This window comes from Lissotriton helveticus, chromosome 5_1, assembly GCF_964261635.1.
Source record: "Lissotriton helveticus chromosome 5_1, aLisHel1.1, whole genome shotgun sequence".
NCBI lineage: Eukaryota > Metazoa > Chordata > Amphibia > Caudata > Salamandridae > Lissotriton > Lissotriton helveticus.
Window position 1 is genome coordinate 1,717,112,318 of NC_136065.1, and position 25,739 is coordinate 1,717,138,056.

Below are 25,739 nucleotides of genomic sequence, written 5' to 3' on the forward strand. Positions count from 1 at the left end.
TATATGTGTATGTACATTGTGGGCTCTGGAGATCAGCGCTAGGACTTGTCTGCTTCCGCTTAGGGACTTTTCTTTCAACTGCCTCTATTAAACTGTCTTGATAGAAAACGACCAGTATAGGTCAGTAAAATACCAGAATTGCTTTCTGCTTAGGGACTTTCTTTTTTTAATTTTTCTGGCAACTGCCTCTATTTAACTTTCATGATAGAAAATGACCAGCAGAGGTCAGTAAAATACCAGAATCACTTTAGCATTCTCTTGATTCCAGTCCATAGAAATGGTCTTCCAAGGGCAGTCATAGAGAATAATATTTTTTTCAAATCTGGTATTTTCAGTGATATGACCATGAAGGCCCTGATTTCATTGCAAATGCTTGTTATATATTCTGATTATGTCACAACATGTACAATCTTATTAATAAGAAATAGAATTAGAATTTTTATTTAGAATGCATCCTTATTAAGACATGGTACATGTTGGATGCATCCTGCATTTTTCTTTTGGTATATTTAATTGTTGAGATTTACTTATGTTTTTTGTTTTTCTTCTTTTTGTGCTGTGTGTAGGTCAGCCCCCATCAAAAAAAGAAAATCTGGCTGGCCACTGCGAGGAAATTGCAGGCCCTGGGGGTCCATGAGCGGCGTAGTCTGCACTGCCGGAAGCGGTGGGAGGACCTGCGCCGCTGGACCAAAATAACAGCTGAGGTCCAGCTTGGAAAGTCCTCCAGGGAGCGTAAACGGGTGCGGCGCACCCTAACCCCCTTAATGGCCCGCATTTTGGCAGTGGCCTACCCACAGCTTGATGAGGAGCTGAGGGCCATGGAGAAGCAACAAGGGGGTACGTCTAAGGTTGTTTGCATGGTGTTGAATGAATAATAATCTTTTTTTGAGGATCAAAATAAGTATTGCTACTCAAGCCACAACTACAACAGTCTACCTTTCGAAAATGAGGTGTAATCTGCGTGATGCTGTATGGTCAGTATTACATAATATATTCCATTACATGCACCTGCTCACAACTCTTAAGACTTATGAAAGATTAGATAAGCTTTGCAGATACAAATAATTTCTAACAAAGCTGCAACATCTGTCATTTGCTAAATTTTAGACTGCCCACTTCCCTGTTTTCAAATTTCTTAAGTGGAGGATAATCTTTAAAAGAAAAGCTTGTTTTAGAAATTAATTCACATTTGCAACAACAATATTGTCAAACAGAGGCCTACATTCCCACATTAACGTATTACTATGCTTGTTGGCATATATTTATTGCGATTTTCTTATACAAGAGAATTGGGTAGCCTTGTCTTGATTACATTATATTATCTCATTATTTGTCCCCTTTTTGATGAATGTACATAGCTTTTGAAAACCAGTATTGTATCAATTTCACAAGTGCTGTGCTTGTACTGACACTTGTACTGTCAATCATAAATTGTTTATATAATTCATTTATAATACATGTCTATACATGTGTTGCTTATTATGTTCTTAGTTGTAATTCATTGTCAGTTATAGTATAGTGTACGTTAACAATCCAATCGTGACCTTGTTCCTTTCAGGGCACATTATGAGATTTTTACAAACCGGTTTTATACACTAGTGTGAATATAAAATGTACATGGAAGTGTGATGTAGAATACTTCTGGGATTGCCTTCAAGCATATAAATGTGAGTTATGAGTATAAGGTTGTGTAGCAAGTAACTGATTAGTCACACTAAGCCAACATTGACGCTTTATGAGATGTGTTAGAAGATAGGCTTCTATTTTAGTGTACATGTACAGTTTAAATGGAACCGACTTCAAACACTGATTTTCTCTTCATCTATACTGATATGCCTTTACTAATTGTGATAATTTGAAGATGATATAAAGTCAATTCCGGCAGCAGTGCACCTTTAGTAGTTAGACTAGTTGCCTCTTTCCCAGTGTGCTGTTGTTTACACTTTTTAGGCAATTTTTTTTAAGTACACTGTTAGAAATGGGGGTCTCTAGTTGGCAGTGGTAGGCACCCTGTCTAGGTAGGAACCCTTCCTTATAGTAAGGTCTGAGAAAGGGCCTCTTTTGACATGGTTAGCCCTCACTTTTTGCCTTGTATTTGACATGGTTTTGATTGTAGTGCATAGGATACCTGCCAACCAGGTCACCTGTGCCAGTGCTTCTCATCCATAACTCTTCCATAATTGGCAATTTAGGCTCCCTGTAGGTCCCTAGTAAATGGTCTGAGTACCTAGGGCATTGGTACTGAAGAGGGTCCCCTAGGAACCCCTCACCTAGGCCTTGAGACTGCCACTGCAACTTGCATATCCGGGTGCAGACAAAATGACAAATTGGACAATGCACACTGCCTGTGTGCCATGCCAACGTGCACTGTCTAAGGTAGGTAAGCCTAAGGCAGGGTGCACTATACCACAGGTGTGGCCTTATCTGCATGAGCGGATATGCCCCTACAATATTTAAGTCCAATCTTAGATATTGTAATTGCAAGGGAATCCATAGAGAGTAAATGAGCTGGAAACTCGACAACTCGAGTTCTGCAGCACCATGATGGCTTCTCTGAAACCAGGAGTGTTTGGTACCAAACTACACCTATCAATAAACCCACACTTACACCTATCAATAAACCCACACTGATGCCAATGTGGTATTTATTGAACCATGTACTGAGAGAACACCTCTGCGATGCCCTGAAAACATACCAAACCTGGAGTGGTCACTGACTGGCTATAGGCAGCCTGCCACCACCAGACATGTTTCTGGACCCCGGGGTCGAGAGCCTCTGCTCTCTGGGACCAGAAACAATGCACATCCATGGAAGAGATGGCACACCTCCTCCACCATAGTGCTCGAGAAGGAAGCGTCAAAGGCCTGCCGCCTATCTAATGCGTCTGTCAGCCTCAGCTAGGAAGAATAGGAGGTGTGCCCACCTCTGCCAAGTCCACCCCTAAGGTGGGGGGGGCAAGGCAAAGCACATATTTTCAGTCGCTGCCATATTTGAAGACGGAGAGACCCTCCAATCAGGGCTAGGACAACACGCTCTCCCACAGGAGAGTGGGATAATTGAGGGTATAGCCACCCCAGGTCAGGTGCCCATTGACCCTACCTGCTACTCCCCTAAAACACACCCACATTTAGTATTTAGGTTGCTCCCCAGACCTGAAAACGAGTTCCTGCCAACTAATGCAGGAACAGGACGAAGAAGATGCTGTGCAGAAGAAGGCTGAAGACACCTTCTGACTTGGCCCCAGCCCTACTGCCCTCTATGTAGCCCTCGAAAGTCCTGCAAAGAAGCTATGCCTGTCCAGCAGTCAGTGACCTCTTCAAGCCCTGGGAAGACTGCTTACCTCTGAAGAAGAGCAGAACTCCAGAGGACAGCGGCTCTGTCCACAAAGACAACAACAACAAGGACTCTGGTGCCCTCCTGTTCCGTGATCCTTGACCACTCTGCACACAATGCCTCTGACCTGTGTTCAGGGGGCCCACCAATCCAGAAAAGGTTCCTGAGTGATCACTAATCCAAATCCAGCATTGGCTGGCCCCTCCTGGACTCCACGATGATGTCTGCAGACTGAATCTAAAAGCTTACCGTGACGGGTAAGAAGAATCCGAGGTCAAAGGACACCTCTGCACCCGAAGCCCCTGGGTCTTGGTGAGCTGAACCAACAGTGCCTCTACGACCATCAACACCTCAAACGACCTCTGTGGTCACTGTTGTTCTCTGTGCAGCCTCCTGTTCGATGCCTGCAAGCTTGTTTGTCAAACCGAGATTCCTCATCGAAAAGCATTTGGCACCTGATGCTGTGTGCAGGAGAAGTGTTGTGTTGAATACAGACTGTAAGGGTAAGCGATGAGCCGAAATCCAAGACGGTTCTGGTCTGCGGGTGATGCATTGGGAACTTTGGAATCTGGACGTGCTGGAGGTTGATGCAGCAGCGACAAACAGGCGCTGCGTCGATTTCTTCAGCCGCGATCCAACGATATGTCAATTCTTTCAGTCGTACAGCGGGGCCTGCGCTAGTGTTTGTGCGATGGTCTCGGACTTCGGAGACACAGTGGGCTGAATTCTTGCTGCGGCAGCTTCTTCAGCCACGGGCAGGCTCTGCTTCGATTTTTTCGGCTACACGCCGGCAGTGCATGAAAGCCTCTCCCGGATAGTGGTACTGTGTCGGAAAAACAGGCACTGGAAGATCGATCCGTCGACTTTCAAGTCTTTGGGAGATTTTTACAGCAGGAACCACCTCAAACGGCCCAGAACTGGATGTCTGGTAAACAGGTCAAAACTCCCAGCAGTGGAGTTCAGGTAGCTACAGGGGGAAGTATTTGATGGCTCTAAGGCTTTTTAACAGGAGGCAACCACACATGCGCCCTTTTGAGAAACATCTCAAGCATCCTGCACAGCAAAATCCAGACCTTTTCCTCTCCAAATCTGACACTGCAACTGCAGTCCAACCAAGCAAAGCAACACAGCAAAGGGGCAGTACTCCTCCTTACAGCTTTTCTCCGTGGCATAGTCTCCTCTTGATGTAGACGTTTTGTAAAAATGTGGGTTTAGAGGTCCATTATTATACCCCTTTTGGTCTTTAAAGTAGGCATACTTCAAAGAGAAGTCTTTGTTATTCACAAGTTCCTGCCTTGGCTCCAGACACACTCCAAGGTGGTGGAGACAGCAGAGCCCTATTCAGATGTCAGTGAAAACTCCTCCCACTAATCTAGCTCAATTAAAAGTTACACTTGTAAAATGTTACAAGGCTGCTCCAATGATAACCGATGCGAGAGACAGGCCTTGCAATAGTGAAAAACACAATTGGCAGCGTTTCACTATCAGGACATGTAAAGCGCACCAGCACCTGTCCTACCTTTCACATCCATTGCACCCTGCCAATGGGGCTACCTTTGGCCTACCTTAAGGGTACCTTACATGTAGAAAAAATAAAGGTTAGGGCCTGGCAAACGGGTGCACTTGCCAGGTAGACATGGCAGTTTAAAACTGCACTCACAGACACTGCAATGGCAGGACTGAGATAAGTTTAAAGGGCTACTCATGTGGATAGCACAACCAGTGCTGCAAGACCACTAGTAGTATATGATTTTCTTTTACTGGGCACACACAGTGCACTTTATCAGGGACTTACCAGTAAATCAGATGTGCCAACCATGGATAACCAATCGGAATCTCAATTTACACCGGGAGCACATGCGCTTTAGCACTGATCAGCAGTGGTAAAGTATTCAGAGAACATACCCCTACAAAAATGAAGACCAGCACACCATCAAAAATACAGGAGGTAGATGCGAAAAGACAGGGGAAACCATGCAAAGAATGCCAGGTCTAACAAGTGTCCCATCCAGCTGAAAGTAGGGAGAACTACTCAACCTCCTCGGAGTTCTCATCACTAAGACAGAAGAATTCGGACAGACCATCAGCATCGGCTTGTTCTGTACCAGGGGGGTGTTCCACCGTAAAGTCTGTTCCCTGTAGGGAGATGGACCACCTCAACAGTTTTGGGTTCTCACCCCTCATCTGCATCAACCATCTGAGGGGCCTGTGGTCTGTCTAAACCCAGAAGTGAGTCCCACACAAGTAGGGCCTTAGCTTCTTTAGTGCCCAGACCACAGCTACAGCAAAATCTACTCTCTCAGTTGTGCTCCACCTCTGTTCACGGGTAAGTAACCTCCTGCTAATGAAGGCTAAAGGTTGATCTAGGCCCTTTTCGTTTAGCTGTGCTAGAACTGCCCCCCCACCATGGTCTAAAGTGTTAGTTTGCACAACAAATTTCTTGTAGTAGCAGGGCGCCTTAAGAAAGGGTACCGTGGACATAGCTGCCTTCGGGGTATCAAAAGTGGTCTGACAAGCCACAGTCCAGATCACTTCTTGGGCTGCCTCCTAGAAGTCCGCTCAGTCAAGAAAGCAACAATGATGACCCCTTGACAAATCTCTTATTGTAACTGGTGAGACCTAAAAAGGCTCTTACCTCAGTCAGGATCTTGGGGGGGCTCCCAAGCCAGAACTGTGTCAATCTTTAGTTTTAGGGGCACCTACCTGGTGCCCCAAGTAAACCACAGACCCCTGCCTTATCTGGTACCTACTGGTCTTGATAGTGAGGCCTGCCTTCTGCAGAGCCTTCAACACTTCCCAGAGGTGGTGCAAGTGATCCTCTCAACTGGAACTGAACCCTGCAACGTCATCCAGGTTGGCAGCACTGAAATCCTCCAGCCCAGCCAAAATGTGGTTGACCTGTGGTAAATAAATAAATAATACCCTATTTTTTGACTAGACTTATAGCATAACAGATAGCTCAATAAATAAGAGTCAAGATTCGAGGTAGTAGGGGTTTCTGCAGGTTTATTACAGCATAAGGACAGGATCAGGACAACCTGCATGGGAATAGGACAATAAGGCCCGACAGCTGCCGGGGCTGGGTCTGGGATGAGCGCGCTAACATTTAATAACAAAACATTGACTTATATACATAGTGCAAACACATAGCATTACATTGCAGTAGGCGTAACAGTAGGTGGAGTAGAAGGCGTGACACGTAGCAGTCGCGAGAGATAAGAGAAATAAGAGGTGTAACTGGGAGTTTACTTAGACATGTGATGCAAAACGTAACAGAATATGTCATGAATGGGCGGAAACATTGGAGGGGGCTACCTAAGGAGCCGGGACCTCTAACCTAATGGTGCGCGAAAACTGACAATGACGTGTTTACTAGGAGAAGCTGGGGGCTACGAACTCTGTGCTAGGAGCAGAGACTAAAGTCTGGAGGGTCGGAGCGACATGTACCTAAACCCTATCTGGTATCTAATGTTTAGGGAACATGTTGATATAAACTAGAAGTCATGAGGGGAAAAGCTAACTTGATTCTAAGACTGGACCATGCATTATTCTACATGTAGTGCGTGATGAAGAATACTAAATGACCATTAAATACAGTATTTCTCTAACATGGAGACGAGAAGGCTAGACAATGACGGAAACTATAGATGCAGTTCAGTAGCTTAGGAATGCAGAGGAGGAGGACTGAACTGATAGCAGGAACTATAACATACTTTTGGCAGACTCAGAGGCAGAGCCGGGGTGCACCGGGCACTGCAAAGCAGGAAGTAAGTGAAGGGTCGAGGATACAGGTGGGGGCTGTATCGCTCCTCAGCGAGGCTTTCAGGAGACAGGAGCTGAATCTGTGGTCCGGGCCCTTTTGAGGCCTGGAAACGGGGACTTTATAATTGAATAACGTGCACACTGAGAAACGTGGCAACATTTCTTACATAGGCCTGATATTCGTAGTATTCACGAGGACTGGAAAATAACATACTAGAGGTGGACACAACTGTAATTGCGTCTTTAATCAGAAATGGGGAATAACATATGCATATTGATCATGCACACATAACATATGATGGATGAGGCGTAGGGACACAGAACATGGCAAAATTTACTTTTCCACATTCCCTCCTTGTCACTACGTTTCCATCAGGAAACATCAATATTCATGATACCGTCTATCATTTCATACAGTACCATTTGCTCGTCTCGAATTGTCTTGGAGCGGGATTTAGAACGGGGCTTGGGACTGGGAATACAAGAGGTAGCACACATGCTGCAAATCGCAGGGCCACATTGTATACAGAGGCAGCAGCTAAATATGATCGCTACTGCAATACCTAGAAAGGACAGGACTTTCCAACCCCATGCGGAAATTATATTCCAGAACCAACCGGACCATGTCCAGGTGCCTGGATCTTGGTGTAACAGATGGGCAATTTTATGGAGTCTGGTTATAGCTGAATAAACAGACGGCGCGTTATTTGGAATGAAAATACAACAACTGGATCCGAGAATTCTACAGGCCCCGCCCCTATCGGCCAGTATGACGTCAAGGACGAGACGATTCTGTAAAACGACAATTCTCATAAAGGATTGTTCTTCAGTTAAGTTACCTAGAGCGGAGGCAGTCTCATCTACTACTGCTTCAAGGGTTCTTGTTAACCTACGGATTAGCTTACTATTTACAACTGTACCTAAATAAGGGAAAACACCTTTATCTATATCAATGAATTGCTCTGCGGCAGTTTCAGTATAATCGACAATCGGGAGATTTCTCTTGTGTCTAGTGTGTACTAAGAAAGAATTCCTATGATAGTCAGGTGGGGCTAGAAAAACAGGTGGCAGTAGGAAAGCAATGTAACAGGTTCCCTCCCAATCGAGGGGCAGACGGACATATGCAATTTGACCACAAATAAAATAAGAATGACGTGAAGCTTTGAAAATAGATTTCCTACTGTCACTATACTCGATAACAGTAGTACATTCACTATGACCTATATGTACAGAACCATAACTACGGACACATAATTCGCCTTTAACTGGTAGTACTGAAATAGCGGGTGAGTCTGGAGTAGTATCAGACTGAACATTCAGAACCATGAAATTCGACGAATAATTTCCTAAATTATATACTTCATTTTCTAAATCTAAACCTGTTCTGTGGGGAAGACCTTGCTTGTCTGGAAAACATGTACTGTTAAGAAAAGACATATCTGTTGAGGATGACGTTAACGTGGACCATGCTCCACACGAACCATTGTGTGAGAATGGGTAAGGAAAGAGTGGCAGAACTCCCTTCGGTGTCTGGAAAGGGGGGAGTCGACCACACACCCAACAATTTGTGGCATTGCTGGTCTGGTGTGAATAATGTAACATACGGATAAATGTGTTATTACGCATAGCGAGGCGGTATGAATATTCGTGAGGGGGCAGATCACTAAACGTGTGCTCTACTGTAGCATGAGCAGACATATTTACATGAGGAACTGAAAAACACAGATAGAAAGCATAGCTGGTGCAGGAAATCATTATGCTGAGAAATAATACGAAACTCAGAAAAACGATACATTTGATTGAGCTTTGACTGACTCTCTCACTATGGGGGTCTATTTTATACATGTCAGAAACAGTCTAACCGTTTCACCTAGGGGAGGACTTATACAATCAAACTGGCTGACTTATTAGACCTGAGCTTTAACTTATACTCCTGTTGCGGAGTTTTCTCTAACAAGGGAGGGGTTGTAATAATGTCTGGTGCGGGACAGTCCTTTAAAACAATGTTCTGGCAATCCTTCGAATCCTGGGAAATGTTCTCGGAAATGCTTTTGAAGACTGGTTTCGGTCCTTTGAAAAGTTTTACATGAGAAAGGTGGACCCACCCCTTCCTGCCTTCCAACTTGACGGCAGTCCGGGTGGTCAAGAGGACCTGACGTGGCTCCTTCCAACGTGGTTCCAGCGGACTTGATCTGTCAAAATTTCTGATCATCACTAGGGAGCCTGGAACGATCTCGTGCGGTGCCACCTCAGTATTGTCTGGAAATGCGGCGGCAACCTGTGAACGACATGAGTTGAGGGCAGACATCAAGGAAGCTAGGTAATCTGTCAGCATATTACATGAACATCGGTAATACTTCGGGGTCTAGGAGTACCCCACATGTTAGGGGGGCGGCCGAAAACGACCTCATACGGGGACAGACCTGATCTGGAATGTGCGACCATACGCATGTAAAACAGAGCGACTGGCAAAGCTACTAACCAGTCCACACCCTTGTCTTTACAGACTTTTGCTACACGGATTTTCAGAGTCTGATTATGCCTTTCGACTAGTCCAGCTGCTTCTGGATGGCGTACACAATGGAACTTCCACTGGTACCCTAACAAAAGGGAAACATGTTTCATGAGTTCGGATGAGAATGGCTGGCCGTTATCAGAATATACGACTCTAGGGAGTCCATATCTAGGGAAGAATTCACGAACCAACTGCTTGGCAGTGGTCGCGGCTGTGTAATCTGGGACTGGATATGCTTCTGTCCACCTGGACAAAGCGCATACAACTACAAGGACATACTTGAAACCTCGACATCGCTCCATTTGAATATAATCCATCTGGAGGACCTCAAAAGGGTGGTCAGGGGGCTGGAAACCACCTTGTGCCACCGGGACACTTTTACCTGGATTAAACTGACAACATATCATACAGGTACGGACTTTCTGCTTGGCTGCAGCTCGTAAATGCTTATTGAACCAAATGTTCTGGATACTGTCTAACATAGCTTTTTCTCCTAAATGTGCTGGACTATGTGCGGTATTGATAATGACTTGAACTATAGAATCGGGGAGAAACCATGTGGCTCTACCCTTCGTTAACCATCCTTGATCTGTCTGGACCCCTCCTTGTACAGACCATTTCTTGATTTGCTTGGCAAATTGGTGCCTGCAAGGGTAGGAGGTAGACGCTGTGATAAAGGGCTGCGCGATTTTGCGCTAACGCGCTTATTTTTTTAAATGTAACATAACGTTTCATTTTTTGTGTGTATAATTTGTGATTTTACTACAAATACTATCCATCTGCCTTAGCGCTTGTTCTGGCCCCTCACCTGCATTTAAAACATTATTTTGCACCGCCGTTTGGTGGGCCCGGTTCTGGGGTGGTGAGGGAGCGCCATGTTGGTGTAGCCTGCGAAGCCTGACGCCGCCATCTTGGTGCGGGTCGTGGCGCCTGGGTTGCTCTACTTCCGCCGGCCTACTTAAGGCGGAACCTTCGGACGATCCTTCTTGGCAAATTGGTGCCTGCAAGGGTAGGAGGTAGACGCTGTGATAAAGGGCTGCGCGATTTTGCGCTAACGCGCTTATTTTTTTAAATGTAACATAACGTTTCATTTTTTGTGTGTATAATTTGTGATTTTACTACAAATACTATCCATCTGCCTTAGCGCTTGTTCTGGCCCCTCACCTGCATTTAAAACATTATTTTGCACCGCCGTTTGGTGGGCCCGGTTCTGGGGTGGTGAGGGAGCGCCATGTTGGTGTAGCCTGCGAAGCCTGACGCCGCCATCTTGGTGCGGGTCGTGGCGCCTGGGTTGCTCTACTTCCGCCGGCCTACTTAAAGCTCCACCCTATTCAACGCGCAGCGGTGACGCGCAAGGTGGCGCCTTCCCTGCGCCTGAGTCGTGCCAGAGTCCTGCCCGTCTGCGCCCGTCAGCGTTCCGGCAGCGGACGGTGCAGGACGGCTGGCAGGCTCTTTTTAAGTAGCTGGTACTGTACGTTTCTTAAAGTCTTATAATGTGCTATTTTTATTCTTCTGAGACTCTTTCTGATCTCCGTCCGCCGCTAGGGCGCTGCCACTCGGTTTTTCCGGGACATCGAACCTTAAGGAAAGGGTGTCAGGTTTGTGGTTGGCGAGCCCCTTCATGTAATAGACCAAAACATATTTCCTCGGAAACTACTATTACTTGTTTACTCCTTAATACACGTTCATTAGGCTGTCATGCCTTAGATATATGGAATTTACTTGATAACTCCGACATATCTTGTCTTTTTCTCACGGAGACATGGTTGAGTGATACCTCGGCCCCAGACTTAGCCAACGCCATCCCACCTAATTATTCCATCTTTAGGAGAGATAGAACATCTGGGCGTGGGGGCGGTGTAGCAATTATTGTCAACAATAAGCTGCACTGCACCACTTTTACGGTAGATAACATCCAGAACACCGAGGCGCTGGGTTTCACTCTCCATTTGTCTCCTCATTATGCTTGTACTGGCATTTTGGTATATCGTGCCCCTGGTCCATTAGGTTCTTTTCTGGACGAGCTACAGGTTGCTCTTTCAGTCCCATGTCTCAAATCTAAACATTGTTTATTTTTGGGTGATTTGAATATACATATGGATGAGGCTGTAAACCCCGACACGATGAAACTTCTGGAGGTTACGGCTACATTAGGACTTACTCCTTTCATTCATGATCCTACTCACAATAAGGGTCATACTTTGGACCAAGTATTTTCCACTGTTTCGATTAATGTACTCGCCCCCCAACCCGTATTATGGTCAGACCATTCCTTAATCACTTTTAGTCTTTCAAGTGTCTCTTCTGCCAGATTGAACCCCGTTAGTTCTGCCAAACGTTTGTTTAAGCCTTTTCATCTGCTATCTAGTGACACGTTACTCCAGGTCTTGGCTCGTTCACCCTGCACTTTGTCCGGTGAGGTGGAAGTTGACCTACCCCGTTATACGGAGTGGCTCACGGCCATACTGGCGGATCTCGTGCCTGAGAAAGTTGTCAAACCTGGAATGAAACGTTCTTCTGCTCCTTGGTTCTCATCTAAGCTTAGAGAATTACGTCAAAATTGCAAGAGAGCCGAAAGAACTTGGAGGAAAGACTATAACCCTCGTGAGAGAGAAAAATTTAAAGATCTGACCAAATCCTATCATAGGATGATCTGGAGTGAAAAAAAATCCTTTCTTGAACGGCGGATAGATGAATCGGATAATTCCTGTAAGGAAATTTTTAAAATTGTTAGAGACTTCACTTCCCCATCCTTAGCCACGTATGTGCAGTGTCATTCAGAATCTTGGCTGAATGAACTTGCACGTTATTTTGTTGAGAAAATAACCACTATTCAAGCCGACCTTGCCACTCATTCCATTCAGCCTCGGGCTGTGGATCCTGATGCTATCTCTCTTGCTATTCCCACTCTTTGGGAATTTCCGCAGCTAAGCCTTACTGCTTCACTGGATCATTTGACAAGCTTGAAATCGGGCTCTCCCCTTGATCCTTGCCCGGTCTCGTGTCTTAACAAAATAGCCTCTGTGCTAAATAGTCCCATTAATTCCATTCTAAATTCCTCATTGTCCGCCGGCATTGTGCCAAAGGCCTGGAAGAGCGCCTGTATTATTCCTTTAATAAAAAAACCAACTTTGGATCCCATCATACATGCCAACTATAGGCCTATTTCCCTACTCCCTGCTTTGGCAAAGGTGGCGGAAAGACATGTGCATCGATCCATCTCCGATTTTATCGAGATTAACAACTTATTGCACAGTACTCAATCTGGGTTTCGTGCGAATTATAGCACCGAGACCACATTACTGGAAGTCACCACTGCCATTAGGGAGGTTTTAGACTCAGGAGGAAAGGCCATGTTGGTTATGTTAGACTTGTCGGCGGCGTTCGACACCGTTCCCCATGACACTCTCCTAATTCGACTCTGGGATTGTGGTCTAAGGGGGACGGTGTGGAAATGGCTTAAATCATTTCTAGCCAACCGTCGACAAACGATCTGGGCGCCACCTCACTCCGCAGCTATGTCAGCCCTGGAAGTGGGGGTCCCTCAGGGGTCTATTCTTAGCCCCCTGCTTTTTAACATCTTTATGGCCCCCCTTGCAGAGGTTGCGGAGTTGTTTGGCGCCCAGATCGTGTCTTATGCTGATGACACCCAGCTCTTGTTCACTCAGAATAAGAACGAGGTGTTTGATGGGACCCGCATCAGAGGCTGCTTAGAGGCAGTCTTTGATTGGTTCAGGAGGCATGGCCTGAAATGCAACTCCGATAAATCGGAGCTGCTCTTTTTCGGGTGTGTCTCCGAACCAAACTGGAAGAACTGGTGGCCTCAGGATCTTTTTCCCCCTGCCAATGCCAGTACCAAGGCTAAAAACCTTGGTATTATTGTTGACAACGAGTTGACTTTTGGACCTCAAATAGCCTGTCTTGCAGGGAAGTGCTTTGGTATCCTACGGATGCTTAGGAAATTCCTCCCTTTGGTTTCTGTGAATCATCGAAGGGTTATTGTCCAGGCATTGGTAGGGTCGCGCCTGGACTATGTTAATGTCCTTTATTTAGGTCTTCCTAAGTATCTTGTAAGAAGACTTCAGGTCGTGCAAAACTCAGCTGCTCGGGCCATTTATGGTCTACCTAGACGAGCTAGTGCTTCCAATCTGCTGAAGGAATTGCATTGGCTTCCTATAGCCAAAAGGGTGCTGTTTAAAAGCCTGACGCTTACCTATAAGGCCCTCCATGATTTGGGCCCTAGGTATATTAGAAAGCGCCTTGCTTTGTACCAACCGAGCAGAGCTCTTCGCTCCGCCTCCTTGTCTACAATGCGCGTTCCATCCATCAAACGAGCCAGACAAGGGGGGCGTTCGTTTCATTACCTGGCCCCACGTGCTTGGAATGAACTTCCAATTGCTCTTAGACAGGCCCCTAGTCTGTTGTCTTTTAGAAAGGCATTAAAAACATGGCTTTTTATTTAGGAATCGTGTTGTCTTTTATTTTCAGTTATGTTTCCTTTCCATTAAAGGTCCTCTTCGCCAAAGCGCCGGGACACTCCATTGTGAGTAGCCGTTGCGCTATAGAAGAGCCAATTAACATAACATAACATAACATTTCATCGGGAGTAGCATGTGACTGGATATCTATGACATCTTGTGTAGGGTCCTTAACTGTCATGCATGTAATCGGATCTGGAGTATGTGTCAGATTGACTGGAATGTCTGGAGTCTGTGCTGTAAGCTTGGCTGTGCGGTCTGCTAAATCATTACCTTGGGAAGTAATGTCAGTAACTTTCGTATGTGCTTTGCACTTCATGATAGCAATAGATGTCGGTAAATGTATGGCATCTAACAGGGCTTGAATAAGGAGACCATGCTGAATCTTGGTTCCATGAGAAGTCATGAAACCTCTCTCCTGCCAGAGCACTCCGAAGTCGTGTACAACTCCGAATGCGTAACGTGAATCTGTGTAAACATTAACCTTCAGGTTTTTGGCATGTATACAGGCTTGTGTCAGAGCAACTAGCTCTGCTGCTTGAGCGGACAGGGTATCAATACGGTGTGTTTCAATAACTTCAGTGTCAGTAGTCACTGCATACGCGGCGACTAGTTCTCCTGTACTAGTTCTCATACATGAACCATCCACATAAAGTGTCAGGTCAGGATCTGGTAACGGAATGTCTGTCAGGTCTTGTCTTGGCTTTGTCGTAATGTTAACTACTTCCACACAATCATGTGTGTCTGGATTTGAACTAACTGATGGTAACAGTGTAGCAGGATTCAGAACGTTGCAGCGTCTAATTTCTATGTGTGGCTGGAACAGTGTCAATTCATAACCTGTTAAACGTGCAATTGTCAAGTGCTGAGTTTGTGTTCGGTTTAAAAGAACTTCTACTGAATGTGGGACCTGTACTGTCAGGGAATGTCCTAAAACTATAGAATCACTTTGTCTGATAGCTAGCGCTGTGGCTGCAACTGACTTGAGGCACGCAGGCAACGCCTGGGCGACTGGATCTAATGTGCTCGAAAAATAAGCACAGGGCTTGTATTGACCTGCCTGATCTTGTGTGAGAACAGATAATGCTGTACCTTCGCGTTCAGTAACGAAAAGTGTAAAAGGCTTACTGTAGTTCGGTGTAGCTAGAACTGGAGCTTGACATAGGGCTTTCTTTAACTCGTTGAAACTAAGTGTATGGTCAGATGTCCAAGGGAGGACAGTCGATACGGCTGCCTCCTGTGTCGTTAACTGTATCAGTGGCTTGGCTAGGAATGCATACTGGGGAATCCATTGTCTACAATAAGAAGTAAGGCCGATAAAGGCACGTACCTCCTTCTGGGTTCTGGGCTGGGGAAGACTCGCTATTAACTGGATACGGTCGGGTGTCAACTGCCTACCCCTCTTGGACAGCAAGTGTCCTAAGTATACCACTTGCTGGACACAGAATTGAAGCTTCGAAGGTGACACCTTGTGCCCCATCTCGGCTAGAAAATACAGAACTGTAAGTGATGCACGCTCGCAGTCACGTTCAGAACGGGCTGTGATCAGTAGATCATCGACATACTGGAGCAGGGCAGTGTCAGCTGGCATGTGAATGTTGTCTAGTTGTCTCTTGAGTGCTTGACTGTAAATACTAGGGCTTTCTGTGAAACCTTGAGGAGCGCGTGTAAACATATAGCTCCTTCCATTTAAACAGAATCCGAAAAGAAACTGGCTGTCTGGATGAATTGGAACACTAAAAAATGCATTCTTGAGGTCAATAACAGTGAAAAACATGGCTTCGGAATCAATGGCTGTTAACAGGGAAGAAATGTCTGGAACAACTGGGTACTGAGGAATAATACATTTGTTAAGCTCTCGTAAATCAATCACTAATCGATATACTGGGGGTGCATTTGGATCAGTACGTTTCATGACTGGAATGATCGGAGAATTACACACATTGGAGTCAGTTTCTACAACTACTCCTTGAGCCATGAGCTCGTCAATAATTTTGGATAAGGCTGCTACAGCCTCAGGTGGCAATCTGTACTGCCTGATTCGTGGTAACACTACACCTGGTTTGAGAGTCACACGATAGGGTGTGATTTGCATGTAACCTACATCAGTTGGACCTTGCGCCCATAAATGCTGCGGAACATTAGACAATCTTGAATCAAAATCTCGTAATACATAGTGACCCTTAAAGTCACGTAGGAACAGACGTATTCCCTCTGGGGAACAGCAAATAACTGCACCTAACTCTTTCAGTGTCTTAATGCCTAATAGATTTTCTGGACATGACTTAGTAAGTAACAGATCAGTAGTACGGGACAATGGACCTACTTCTAGAGTAACTGGCTTAGATATCTCATTAACTATGGGTTTTCCTGAAAATCCAAGGGAAACATTTCTTGAGCCTGAGAGCGGAGCCCCTGGAACTTCGGCATGACTAATTGTGGTCCTACTTGCCCCTGTATCGATCAAAAACTTTCTGTCTTTCCCTAATACTTGACTATGAACATAGGGACCTTCTTGGTCTACAGGTATCTCGATGAGAGGCAAGCCTACCTCCCTCTCTAGGCTGTTTCATGAATATGACTGGTACTCTGGATACTCGGACTGTGCATACTGGTACATCTGCGATGTAACGTGCTGTGTTGCAGCAATAGGCTGCGGTACTGTAACTGTCTGTTGTGCATTCTGTGACTGAAGAGTCTGTGAAACTTGTTCTTGTCTAGGCGGACGTGGTCTTTCTTTAGTCTTACCAGTAGCTATGTTGTGTTTCAGAACTGCACACTCGTTTATAAAATGACCTGGCTGTTTACAATAATTGCAGTTCCCTTTAACGGGAGCCGCAAGATGACTGGCTTGATTCGGACCCCTCTTCTGACTGTCTTGAGGAATAGATTGTGCAACTAGCACTTTCATTTTCGTGTCTTTCATACGTTTTCTTTCGTGTTCTTGCTCTTCTCTGATTCTATTCTGGTGATACTGGAGCATCTGGAGCATCTGGGACGGAGTATTTGCTTGCCAGGTGCTTTCGAATTTCAAAACTCGGTTTTTAATTTGTGGACTTGAATTCTCGACTAATTTGGTAACGAAAAGATGAGGGTACGACTCACTACTTGTCTTGAGACCACTGTTGATACTGAAACATTTCTCAAATCTAGAATAAAAATCACTAATGTCCTCATCTTGCTTCTGTTTACAGGCTGAGATTGCATCCCAGTCTTCTTTCCTAGTTGTCAATAATCTGGGTAAAACTTGAATCAATAATTCTGGTAATTCTTTACATTTATCTCCAAGACCGGTACCTGGTACTCGTGCCTTGTCTTCAGCTTCTAGAGCTGCCCAATCGATCTTTTTCTCTCCCACCTCCCATTCTTTTTCCTTTAACTTTTCATACACCCCTGCGGGTAGCAGGACCTTTAACATTTTAATGATATCTGGGTAAGTGTATTCTCCCATACGGAGCATGTCTTTTAATTCTCTATGGAACCCCGCTGGATCTTTGTCATGACTGGGAATTAATTTCTTCATTTCAAGGAGTTCCATCTTTGAAATCGGAGTGTATACAAACACTCGTTGCATTACGCCACCCGCCCCTTGGACTGGGTGGACTTCTCGTAGCGGATTCTGTCTGTCTATGTAAAATGGTTTACTTTCTGGGGGTGAGACATGAACAAAATGCGGATTCAGAAACGTTCTATATTTGTGACGCTGTTCTAGAATGACACTTATTAAATCGGTACCTAGACCTCTCCATCTGTACTGGAGTAACTCGTTCAGGATATCATGTAACGGGCCTGGATCAGAATGTTGACCCTCATACAGGGTAATGAGGTGCTGGATCATATACATACCCACCAGTCGTTGCTCGGCTGGGGGCAGTTTCAGAAACATTTGTGCCACTATTTCGTCTGGAAAAGTGGTAGAATCAGTAATCCATCGGACTGCTGATCGGGCTAGTTCTTGTTCATGCATGGTACTTAATTCGCTATAACCGACTCGTGATTTCAGAATGTGATCGGTAGCTTGAAATACTTGTTCTAGAGAACCTCGTTCTGGTGCTGGATGATGAAAAATAGACATAGGTTCTAGACGTAAATGGCGATCTGGAAATCTGGATTTTCCTACATACGCTATTCTGGCGGGATTCTCGTCTTCCTCTTCAGGATCAGAGACACTTTCTTTCTCGCTTACTTGTGCTGCTTTACGCTGTTCGTGTAACCTTATTATTTCTTTACGAATTTTCTTGTACATACTTTCCATGGCACTAATGGTCTTGTGCTTACCCTCGGCTATATTATCACTCCACCTTGTCAGGATTCTCATTTCGGCGGGATCTTTAGACGGGTAATCTTGTTCTCTTATTAGACAATTGATCAGGAACTTTAATATCATGAGCTGAATCTCGGCTTTCCTTTGAGACATAATCTCGCCTATACTTTCTGGATCATCCCCTGTACGGATGAAACGATATATTCTGTCTAGATCTTCTTTCATATTTGGTAAGGTGACTAGATACTCGGTCACCCTTCTTACGCGTACGGAATATAAAACCATATTATACTCGCCTGGAACTGTGTCATAGACGCATTCGGCAAGGGCTTGTCTGATTTCTGTAACTGACCTATTACTTTTTGGAGTACGCTGTGATGCTTGAGCATGTAATTCGAGTGCTGACAAACGCTTGTGTGGCGGCGGGGTTTGAGGAGGACCTCCTCCTGCGGCCCCTAGACTAGAATCGTCGACTGACATTCTTCGTGCTTGCAGGGTCGGTAATTGTAACGTGGGCTGAACTTGTATGGCAGGCTGACCCGGGGGTACCGTAGCAGGTACTCCGGTGTCTGGAGGAACGGGAAGTGCCTGATTTACAGGGACAGGCGGAGCGCGAACAGGATTGGCATATTCTGGAACTGTGTCGTCCAAATAGGACGAAATAAAAATATCAGCTGCGGTCGGTTTGTGACGTAGCTTGGTCGGAACTAATGGTGGCGGGAAATTACTGGGTGCCTCTGGGGTCGCTTTTGGCAAGCCTTCGGCAAGGAGAGGATACATACCCTTAATAAGGGCATGCCTCTGTCTGTCTGACTGTTCGGCTTTGACTTGTTCACCTATCTCGATTAATTCTCTTTCTTGGGCTCGTTCTTGGGATTCTCTACTTAACTCTGACTTTCTGACTTCCTTTTCCGTTCTTCTATGCGCTTCCTTGCGCCATAACTCGATGGCATCTTTCTGTGACTGTCTGGCTTTCTTTTTCCATAATGCTTCTTCTACTCGCATGATACATTCGGCATCCCATGTACCCGATACGGGCCATCTATACTTTTCTTCTAACTGTTTGGTATACTCTACCCATAAATCTAGATACAATATGGCGCTTATGCCATGTTTCTGATACATAAAGTGACCTGGACTGTCCCTAGGCGGAACAGGAACTGCTGCTTCCAGCAGACCCTTTCTAGTTTTTAACTGACGTAGCTTGGAAAAGAGCGGCATTCTAAACTTGAATCGGAACACAATACAATACACGAAAAACAGTAACAATTGGGAAAACAATTCAGGCATACCACGACATTGGAAATACATTAAACAACATTATAAATAACAGTTCGAACAGAATACTACCTGAAAAACTGAAAACAGAAACAGAACAGAATTCCCGAGAACGGAACAGACTAGAGTTACTGGATGCACTGCTGTAACAGTACGGAACATACCGGTCCCATAAAGGAACACATCAAGACCCGTATCCACCTAGGTGAACACTTTGTTTGTGGGCTTGGGTACCACCAACCCACGGACCAGAGTCAATTTAGACTGACCCTGTCTAGACACTACCCCAGCAATGGTACTCACCGGGCAGCACAGAACGGAAGGCCTCGGACGGGACTGGACTACGACGACGAACTTCGGACTTCGGACTTCAATTACGGGTGGACCTCCGGATACCTCGGACCTTGGACTCTCGGCTTGGGCTCTGGTCGGGACTCGCCGCGTTCCTCCACCGTCTCGTTCGGATGCTGGACCGCCTCCTCCGTCTCCTCCGTGGGCCTGAGGGATACTTGAGCAGAAATATCTGCCACTGCGCAGAAGAGTTCCGTCACGACTGCAGAGGGTCAGGGGGTCGGCGTGGCTTCACCGACGCGTGGGGAAAGGGCAAGTCCCTGTTCGGGCGCCATTATGTGGTAAATAAATAAATAATACCCTATTTTTTGACTAGACTTATAGCATAACAGATAGCTCAATAAATAAGAGTCAAGATTCGAGGTAGTAGGGGTTTCTGCAGGTTTATTACAGCATAAGGACAGGATCAGGACAACCTGCATGGGAATAGGACAATAAGGCCCGACAGCTGCCGGGGCTGGGTCTGGGATGAGCGCGCTAACATTTAATAACAAAACATTGACTTATATACATAGTGCAAACACATAGCATTACATTGCAGTAGGCGTAACAGTAGGTGGAGTAGAAGGCGTGACACGTAGCAGTCGCGAGAGATAAGAGAAATAAGAGGTGTAACTGGGAGTTTACTTAGACATGTGATGCAAAACGTAACAGAATATGTCATGAATGGGCGGAAACATTGGAGGGGGCTACCTAAGGAGCCGGGACCTCTAACCTAATGGTGCGCGAAAACTGACAATGACGTGTTTACTAGGAGAAGCTGGGGGCTACGAACTCTGTGCTAGGAGCAGAGACTAAAGTCTGGAGGGTCGGAGCGACATGTACCTAAACCCTATCTGGTATCTAATGTTTAGGGAACATGTTGATATAAACTAGAAGTCATGAGGGGAAAAGCTAACTTGATTCTAAGACTGGACCATGCATTATTCTACATGTAGTGCGTGATGAAGAATACTAAATGACCATTAAATACAGTATTTCTCTAACATGGAGACGAGAAGGCTAGACAATGACGGAAACTATAGATGCAGTTCAGTAGCTTAGGAATGCAGAGGAGGAGGACTGAACTGATAGCAGGAACTATAACATACTTTTGGCAGACTCAGAGGCAGAGCCGGGGTGCACCGGGCACTGCAAAGCAGGAAGTAAGTGAAGGGTCGAGGATACAGGTGGGGGCTGTATCGCTCCTCAGCGAGGCTTTCAGGAGACAGGAGCTGAATCTGTGGTCCGGGCCCTTTTGAGGCCTGGAAACGGGGACTTTATAATTGAATAACGTGCACACTGAGAAACGTGGCAACATTTCTTACATAGGCCTGATATTCGTAGTATTCACGAGGACTGGAAAATAACATACTAGAGGTGGACACAACTGTAATTGCGTCTTTAATCAGAAATGGGGAATAACATATGCATATTGATCATGCACACATAACATATGATGGATGAGGCGTAGGGACACAGAACATGGCAAAATTTACTTTTCCACAGACCAACCACTGTTAGGTGGCAGGGGTGTTCTTCAAACCGACGTGCATGACAAGGAACAGGAATTGCCCCTCCGTCTATGAGACCGATGACCCCTCGACAAGGCAGTCTGCCAGTACCCAGATGTTAAGTCAAACATACTGAGGAACTTGACAGCTCCGAGCCGATCAGTGAGCTCATCAGGTCTGGGGATAGGGTGCGCGTCAGTCTTAGTGATGGCGTTGAGCTCACAGTTGACCAAAAAGATCCGCAGTTCAGGTGTGGCACAAGGTGACACAGCCTATGGTACCAAGACCACTGGGCTGGCACAAGGGTCTGTTGGAGTGTTCTTTCACCCCCAGTGCTAGCATCTTGGAAACTTCTTCCTTAAAGCTGACTTAGACTCTGCCAGTCGACCTGTACATTTTGTGCTTTACAGGTGGACTAACCCCAGTATCTACATCATGGATACACCAGTGAGTGACTCCTGGGGTCAAGGAGAACAGCAGAGTGAATGCCGCCAAGTAGCTGGCCGCATTCACTCTGCTGTTCTAGGGTCATTATGGGGTAGAGGTTCACATCCTCCACAGACCCATCTTGCTCCTTGGTAGACAGCGGTCAGGAAGAGCCTCACTTCCCTCCTCCTTTCCATCATTTGTAGCCAGGAGCATAACCACTTCAGATCTCTCAAAGTGCGGTTTGAGGGAGTTCACATGTACGACCCTCAAAGGGTTCCCTGGAGTCTGCAAGTTCACCAAATAGGTGACATCCCTCTTGCACTCTACCACCTCAAAAGGTCCAGTCCACTTGGCACGCGGCTCCACCGGGGCCTTGAGCCACACTTTCTGGCCAGTCTGAAACTCAACCAGAGTGGTGTTCTGGTCATACCATTGTTTCATATCTTCTTGGCTGTCTTTTAGGTTCACCTGAGCGAGTTTCCTGACGTGCGCAGTCTGTTATCTGAAGAACAGCATGTAGATAGATACATCCTGGAGAGGCTTACTGGGAGCTTTCTCCCAGCCTTCTTTCACCAGACTAAGAGGTCCCCTCACAGGATGCCCATACAGCAACTCAATGAGGCTAAATCTACGTCCCTTCTGTGGTACCTCCCTGTAACCAAAGAGAAGGCATTTTTATTTATTTTTTATTTATTTATTTGAGTTTTCTATAGCGCTGGCTACACCCGGAGCTATCAGAGCACTTTACATAAGGTTCCACAAAGTTACAAAATTACATCAGTTACTAGAAAAACATTTCAAGAGCGTAAAGACGAGATAAAAGAAGCTTAGACGGGAGAGGGGGTAGGGTAAAGGGGTGGGAGGGAAATAGGATGGAGAGACGAGGGAGAGTCTGCCCAAAGTCCAGCTGGGTAGGTGACGGCCGAGGGGGAAGTCTACAGCCCATTTCCTCTATAGCTATCAGGTAGCGCCACCAGGCATCGGCCAAATAGCTAGGTCTCAACGGAAGAACATTAAGAAGGCGATGAGAAAATGGAGCATAGAGGGGGAAAGGGTGTAGGGTAAAGGGGTGGGAGGTAGAATGCGAAGGCGGGACAAAGGAAAGTCTGCCCAAAATCCAGCTGGGTAGGTGACGGCCAAGGTGGCCATCTCCTCTATAGCTATCAGGTAGCTCTACTGTGCATCGGCCAAAAAACTAGGTCTAGCGCTAACATAAGGAAACATTGTGTTACGAATTCAGGAAAGGACCAAAAGTCTAGAGTCCAGATATGGACTAGTGGAGCTGGGAGGAGGCAGGGGAGGGAAGGAAACACAGCAGTGAGAAGCAGAAAATCAATGTCAGATGTCCGGCTGAGGGGGTGAACCAGAGCCAGACTCCTCTTTAGCTGCATAGGACAGCTCCACCAGGCATCGGCCAAGGTTGCTCGGGCTCCGCAGTAAGTAAGAAACAGTTATAGTATCCGCCCAGTAAGCCTCATCATAGTTCCAATGGAAAACACCGTTCCTGGTGTTACTGGGCAGCCCCGTCCGCAACGTCCTCCATCTCGCCCCCCGGTCAAGAGTGGTGAGTGGTGGAAGCAACTCCTTCACCTCTTCCCTCCATGTATGGAGGAGCCCGCACTTTTTAAACGTGTTGCTTCGCCTGCATTGCTCCCTCCTACTAGTCATTTCACCACTTCCCGAGGGAAATACCTACTATTTCAAAGAGGGATAAGCTTGTGCCCCTCCCCAATTCTAAGGACTAGGATCAGCACCTGTGAAGGCCAAGGCAGGTATCCACACTTTCCGTTGGGGGATGGCAAACTTAAAGCTCCTGCTTGCCGCAGTCAAACACCCCCCCTCCAGTAATCCTGAATGTAGGAACCCAAAGGGACAGCCAGGTTCAGTTCTGCACGCTGCTTTGGTGTATGGTGGGCGCCATGGCAAGAAGACTCCCCTCTTACGCCTCATGGAGGAGTCTGATAGACACATAATCATGCTCATTACCTTGCAGGTTGAAAGGAGTATTGAGCTTATAGATCACCCCACACTACTCCCACAGAGACTCTATATATGTGGATATGAAGTTGGCACCCCAGTTGGATATTACATCTTTGGGGAAACCCATGTGGGAAAAGAGCCCCAACAATGACCGGCCCACCACAGGTGCAGTCATTGTTCTCAGAGAGATAGCCTTTTTGTACCGAGTGGCATGGTCCACCAAGACCAGGATAAACCTGTTACCAATGGCTGTCTAGGGGTCAAGAGACCCCACAATGTTGATGCCCACCCCCTCAAAAGGGGTGCTCACGACATTGAAACGATGGAGCAGAGCCTTGCATCTCCCTCTACTCTTTCCACTTGCCTGGCATGTTTGGCAAGACCTGCAATGTGTATCAGAGTGCCTTCGCATTTGGGGCCAAAAAAGTGGGGGACAAGGTCTTGTCCTGCCCCAAATGTCCTGCAAAAGGCACATCATGAGCCAGACCTAGTAGGAAGGCTCTGAATCAATAGGGCACCACCAGCTTATGGGCTTCCCTAGGCTCAGCAGCCTTAGGCTCATTATACAGCCTTAGGCTCCAGTAAATCTATTGTGATCCAGACTCCTTGCCGGCTCCCTGGTCTGAATCCGTCTACCGCAGACCTTCAAGAGTAGGTCATTATTTCTGCTCCCTCCCGCCCGCAGAATTCGGCCCTTGTGGGACCTCCTTATTGCTGCCAATTGGTCAGCTCAGGCATGTCTTCCAGTTTGGCTATTGGCCCCCTGCCCCTCCTCTTTCTGGCAGGCACCTGGGCCACTCTTTCAGGCCCCAGGTCCTTCTGATAACCGTTACAGACTGCCTTGGACCGAGTGGTCACACAGCACCACTCAGCGAACCCCACCATCTCCAATTGTGAACAGTGTTCCACCTCACCCCAAAGGGAATCCTCAGGGTCATTACCCAGTAACCAGTCAACAGGCATGGATGCTCACAGCTACCCTCAAGGAACCTGAGAACCCCCCTCCCATTCAATGGGAACCTGCGCCACCACACACTCCATCTCTGAGTTGTCCACTGCAACTACTTCGTGAAACATATTGTGGACCACCTGCTCTTCAGAAACCAGGTGACACCTTACCGTAGTCACACCGGCTCCTGTGTCTCTCAGAACCTCCACCCTCTGTTCATTGATGGTCACCCACTGACTATTTCCTACTGTTTTTTGGCATAAGGGGCCTCTGGACCATCTCGCTGTCCCCTAGTGAGACAAGGTGTATCTTAGCTGACTCCCACCCTTATCCTGTAATGAACTGCTCCCCTAAAAACTACACTGGCCAACCCCTGTAACTGCACACTAGTGGGTGTCAGTGTCCCCCTCATGTGACCCTCCTGACCACATGCATAACAATTACGTGAAGCACTCTCTGCAGGCTTCCCTGCAGAGATCCAAGGCTTCTTCTCACATGTATGACAAGAATCCTTACCCTGGGAACTAGATAGAGAACTCCCTCTGTTTACCCTTGTCACTCTTTTGCTGGGGACCCTGCCCCCCCCCCCCCCCCATTGTCAGACTCTCTCACATATCCGCAGTGCAACCTGGTACTCATCCAGCGGTCTGCCTCCTGAGCAAGCTTTCTGAGGTAAGTCAGCTTGCTGGCAATCATACTAGCACAGCTCTGGAAAACAAAGACTATACAAGTGTTCCATGAAATCAAATTATACAACCCATGATAGTCAGTTGCCTGGCTGTCCTTTATCCAACCATCCTGTGCTCTGCAGAAATGATCGACACATTCCAGCCAAGTATGAGAATCAGTTTTCTTAAAAGATCTAAAGTTTGACTTTTACTGCTCTGAGGTGGGAACATACCAGGT

The 25,739-nt window shown here is 46.4% G+C and overlaps 1 protein-coding gene across 1 annotated transcript in view; it reads left to right on the forward strand.

Annotated features, from left to right (window-relative positions):
* LOC144755767 (uncharacterized) overlaps nt 1–25,739 on the forward strand; it is a 169,540-nt gene that overhangs the window by 135,165 nt on the left and 8,636 nt on the right. The window contains exon 5 of the mRNA XM_078644987.1: nt 567–837. Coding sequence (XP_078501113.1) covers nt 567–837 — 271 coding nt within the window. The remainder of the gene's footprint in view (nt 1–566; nt 838–25,739) is intronic.